General features: G+C 40.6%; 1 protein-coding gene across 1 annotated transcript; it reads right to left on the bottom strand.

Annotated features, from left to right (window-relative positions):
* Window positions 1–5,049, bottom strand: LOC108670804 (vitamin K-dependent protein C-like; the record flags this gene model as incomplete). The annotated part of the gene is made up of 3 exons (XM_018158299.2): window positions 1–797; window positions 1,427–1,565; window positions 4,894–5,049. Coding segments are annotated over 3 exons (516 nt in total), but the record flags the coding sequence as incomplete, so codon positions are not given.
* Window positions 5,050–5,635: the final 586 nt, after the last annotated feature.

Genomic DNA, 5,635 nt, shown 5'->3' with positions numbered 1-5,635 from the left:
AGCGTTATTTAGTCCGAGTGTTTATGTGGTTACTATACCGCGTGCTGGAGCATCACTCGGTAATCAATATTCCCTTATGATAAACTTTGGCTTATAAATTAAATTTCGATTTCAAAACCGTTGAAAAGCAGCTGATCATATTACTTGAAGTAGAAAAGAGCGTCAGTGGTAAATTTGTTGAGAGACAATCGTTCAAAAGCAATTATAGCATATCACCTTAAAATTATTCTCTTATCTTATCAGGAAACGATATAGCTTTAAATTTATTGCTAATAAATGCCCCAATTCGTTCCCAGTGAGGCTCCATCATCATCCCTGGGCCAATCATCAATCATTTACGTATCTTATCACACATTCCAACACCACCACTGCGCTCTATAACTGATTGAATATCATTGAAAAATAAGAAGTACAGGAGCGGTAATACTACCAAAAGTAAAACCACTAGAGGTAGTACTCAGTAGTAAGAGGGAACAATATCTACGTATAGAATGAAGCAGAAGTACTAATATTTCAAATTTTTAAAAGAATAAATTTCTCTTAAGCAACTCCTGCTCCCTGCGAAAAAATCTTCGTTCACGGAAGTGTGAGCTTGGACATAAACTCGAGGACAGAATCCTTGAGCCAGTCAGAGAACAAATGGACGTTTGTGAAGACAGGGACGGAGCAATCCACGGTCCGGGACGACGAGGACGTCACGCCCGACACCGTCCACGCTTCTGGGACGCTTTCGTTGACGAGGTTCTGCAAGAACGGCCCTCCTGACGAGCCTCCCACGAGCAGAACTGAGCCACCGCCTACAGAAACAGGTAATCAAATTATATTATTGAGTAAGTTTCGAAAATAATTATTAAGGTAAGAATTATCATTAATCTCATTCATATCTGTTTCTGGTCTATTAAGGAACAGAACGTATCTGTGTCAGAGTAACAAGTCAGCTTTTGTGGACCACGACCTCGTCCTGGATTTCACCCCCGCTTTGGACTTCACTTCTGCCGTGGGCTTCACTTCCGCTCTGGACTTCATCGCTGCCGTGGACTTCACCTCCGCCCTGGGCTTTACCCCATCCGTGGATTCCACCTCTACCGTAGGCTTAGTCCCCGCGCAAGGCTTCATCCTGTTTTTCACTTCAATCTCCACCCCAGACTTCACCCTCCACTCAAGACTTTAACCCAGCCCAAGAATTCACCCTCGTTTTGGATTTCACCCCCGTTGTGGACTTCACCCCCGTCTCGGACTTCTTTTATCCCGTTTCACCTCAAAAGCCTCTTGTCCAGTTTCTTTGGGACATTTTCAGCTGATAACTCTGCCCAGCCGTGATTCTTACATATTGAAATTAGGAAAAAATTTTTTATCTGATATGCTACTGATATTTTTCAGCTCGCAGAGCGAAATATTCATAATTAAATACTACTCCATGATTGACCTCTGCCCTCGGCGCAGAACTGCGACTCGGAGAGCTGCAGTGTAGGACACTCGTTGACCTGCGCCCGACACTCGGGCGACACTTTCATCCCCACGACCTCGTACTCGAAAGTAGGCTTTCCGAAGCTGCGATTGAATGCCTGTCGAGAAATGTTTAGTAAAGCTTACAACAAAAATTATATATCGCTTCACGAGCATATAATTTCTCAAGGAATATGAGATTTAAGAGGGTAAAACATGCATAATTTATGTCATTTCAAGATTCCCAGTGGCATGTTTGTAAAATTGTTGATACAAAAAAAGTATTGAAAGAAAATTTGATGATTACGACCTTGCGAGGTGTTTTTAAGTACGATATGGCGAGGTACATGTAAATACGATATGGCGAGGTGCATGTCGGTACGATATAGCGAGGGGCATGTAAGTACGATATGGCGAGGTGCATGTCGGTACGATATGGCGAGGTGCATGTCGGTACGATATGGCGAGTTGCATGTAAGTACGATATAGCGAGGTGCATGTAGGTACGATATAGCGAGGTGCATGTCGGTACGATATGGCGAGGTGCATGTAAGTACGATATAGCGAGGGGCATGTAAGTACGATATAGCGAGGTGCATGTATCAGGCGGTGGACAGTCCCGTAACAATTATAAGAGCTACCACAAAACAAGAGGACGGATACATTTCTCCTTCAGACTCAGAAATACATGAACAATTCGTTAACATAGCTTTCCCTTTAAATTGGAATGCTGAAATCATCAGACATTTTAGCTGCCGCTATCTGATTAACATTCGATCGCTGTCATGACCGAGCTAGAGAGCCACATGTCGGGTCTGAATTGAAGAGCTGCTTGTTGACCACTCTGAAATCAGTCACGTTAAAAGGACTTTGCTCGGGACTGAGACCGGAAGATAATCACTTGAGCAGAGAGACTGATGTTTCTAGAACTTTCGCAGTCCAAATAATACTAAGATATCACGAATAAACAATTTAATACTCAAGACAGCAGGAAAGAAGCTGCGCTCAATTTCACAGAGACCAGTAATCAGGAAATGATGGGTGAACAACAACAGAAACCAATGAAGCATGAAAAGCAGACACTTGCACGGTACGTCGAACAAACGCTCAAGCCAACGCAGAGCAATCAATTGCATAGAATCATAGACATTTACACGGTAACTTTCAACAGCAACTGAGACCTTTGGTCAGAAACCGCGAGCATTGTTAGGTGTTGTTCAGGAATAATGCCCCTGGCTACGACGAAATTAGTCATCAGGATTAACATTAGTAATGCTTAACGTTGGTGGTAGCTAATGATAATATCGTAAATGACTTCAAAATGGACTGGAATTGCTGCGTAAATTTGTTATCTCAATAAATAGATATATGCAATCAGGCACGAGGAATAATAATGAGTTGGCTATAGGGTCACCGAGAAATGTGGTCCTGATTTGTTAAGTAGCTTGTCTGTAAATAATTGCGCATGTCAATGGCATTCGCCTGTAAAAGTACATGAGCCCAATTCGCGCTAAAATTACGATTCAAGTATGATGAATATAAACAATCTGAGAACTAAAAACGATTTTTTTTTTTTGCTAACTCGTGAGGATGCAAACGTGATAATTTTGCCACTCCGATGTTGAAAGAATCAGTAAACCTGTCCGAGTGTGAAGAAGTTAAAAACAATGTCAAATTCTTTTTGTTATCTGATAATACTAGTAAAATTTTTTTAAAATTGCAAAATAACATGGGAAAACCAAGATACAGTGCAGGATCTATTACCTATTAAGTATCATTATATTACATCAGTGGTTCCCAAAGTGGGTGAAATCCCCCCTAGGGGCGGTGGAAAGATTTTGGGGGGCGGTAAGGAAGAAGAGGGTGGTAGGGGGGCGATAGGGAGGGCGGTAGTCGGAAGTCAATGCCAGAAGTTCGAACGTTTGTTTGACGATTTATACACAACACGTGCAGCACATGACTCCCGGCGATGGTTTTTTCACCCAGATCTGTTTTTTAACCTCTCCTGGGTTTACGTCTCGGACAAATTAACGGCCGGACTCGCGGCCGGTATTACGGCCAATTTCCAAATTCAATGATCAAGGAATATCTCTCAAACGGATGAACTTAACTCGATGAAACTTGGTACACGTATTCATTAGGACCTAAAGATAATGTTTTGCTCGTGAAAATTGTTTGAATTTTGCCATCGTTTGTTTTTACCATACTTATATGGCAATACTGGCCGAAATTCACAGTGATCATGTAATTTCTTCCTAACTACTGAACAGATTCGAACGAAATTTTAAATTTACAGTCCAACTACCGAACTGTAATGTTTAGCTCGTAAATTTTTTTTCGATTGTGCCTTCGTTCGCGAGTTTTTTTTTTTTTTTTCATTTCACCTTCATTCGTGATTTAAGCAGCTATACGTGCATAAATTCGCAGCAATCAAGAAATTTTTCCTTAACTACTGAACAGATTTGAACGAAACTTATTATTTAAATACCTAACCTCAGCAACGGTGATGTTTACAATTTTTTCGTATTGCCTTCGTTTGCGAGTTAACGGCTATACGTATAAGGCTTTTGGTTAAACCGGCCGGTAGAAAAGCCAGTCGTTCCTCCTATATCTGTATAACTCACGAACGAAAACAAATTAGAAAAATTGTCACGAGCTAAACATCACCGTTGAAAGGTTAGGTATTTATATACAAAGTTTCGTTGAAATCTGATCTGTAGTTTAGAAGAAATTTTTTGATCGCCGCGAATTTAAGTGACAAATTACCCGGCGATACGGGCAGAATATAAGGAAGTGTGAAATCAAGATTGACGGTGAAATGAAAAAAAAACTTGCAAACAAAGGTAAAATTGAAAAAAATTTTATATGCTAAAAAATCACCGTTTGGTAGTAAGGAATGTATCTATATTCAAAATTTCGTTCAAATTTGTTCAATAGTTTGTAAGAAATTCTTTGATCACTGCGAATTTCGGCCTGTTTCGCAATATACGCGTAACTCTCGAATGAAGGTGAAATTTAAAAAAAAATTAAGCGCTAAACATCACCGTTAGGTTCTGATGAATATGTGTTCCAAGTTTCATGGAGCTGCGTTCATTCGTTTGGGAGATATTACTTGATAGTTGAATTTGGAGATTGGTCGTGAGACCGGCCGCGAGTCCGGGCGTAAATTCGCCCGATCTGTCCTAGGTTTCTAGTGTCGAAACAATTAAAACAGCTGAAAAAATATTGGGTCACTTAATGGGGTTCTATTTGTGAAATACACATTTGTGTTTAACCTTCATCTTTTAAAATTGTAGCGTACTAAATTTCAAGAAAGAGGCGTATGTCTGTTGGGGGCGCTAGAAATTAACTAGGGAGCCAAAAGGGGCGCCAGCCTGAAAAAGTTTGGGAAGCACTGTATTACATATTATTAACTATCGGAATATGCTTAATCCGAGCCGTTCTTACGACGGCATGGACGCGGGCGTTGAGCTGGGCGTCCGCCACGCAGGCGGGATAGAGCTCCGCGCTGTACACCAGAGGCGTCTGGAGCTCCACGAGCGCGATGTCGTTGCGGGGGCTGCGGCCGGTCTGGTACGAGGGATGCAGGCGAATTTCTTTCACCTAAGATTAATAGTATTATATTTAAGATGGATTGAATGCAGAGAATATTGTTAAATACATGAAATGCAGGCGAGATACTTTGTGCTAAGATTAAGAATATTATATTCAAGACGGATTCAATACCCGCAATATCGTTAAGTTATAACAAGGTGGAACACACCTGTGCCCTGCAACACGTTTAAACTCGGAAAATGAGTACAATATTGTCCTAACACAGATTATGTAACACAACAAATTTTTAATTTTTTTGAGATTTTAATGTATGCATCGCTGCATAAATTGAAATAATTAGTGAATCAAATCAGCCAGTTATCATAAAATGTAATTGCGCTGCTAAAGTTCCCTCACTGCAGGAAGCCAGAAAGTGGAACAAGGAAGCGGCACAAAAAACAATAAATTAATAAAGTAATACTCCGACTACTATAACCAAATAGGCATCAAGGATTGGATGAAATATCTTTTGTTAAAACGAGCGTATGTCTTGTCATCAATGAGCAATGTCATCTCATGTCATCAATGAGCAATGTCATCTCATGTCATCAATAAAAATGTCATCTCATGTCATCAAGCAATGTCATCTCATGTC

This window comes from Hyalella azteca, unplaced genomic scaffold, assembly GCF_000764305.2.
Source record: "Hyalella azteca isolate HAZT.00-mixed unplaced genomic scaffold, Hazt_2.0.2 contig6106, whole genome shotgun sequence".
Classification (NCBI taxonomy): Eukaryota; Metazoa; Arthropoda; class Malacostraca; order Amphipoda; family Hyalellidae; genus Hyalella; species Hyalella azteca.
Note: the sequence above shows the minus strand (reverse complement) of the source record. Positions and strands in the feature narration are given on the sequence as shown.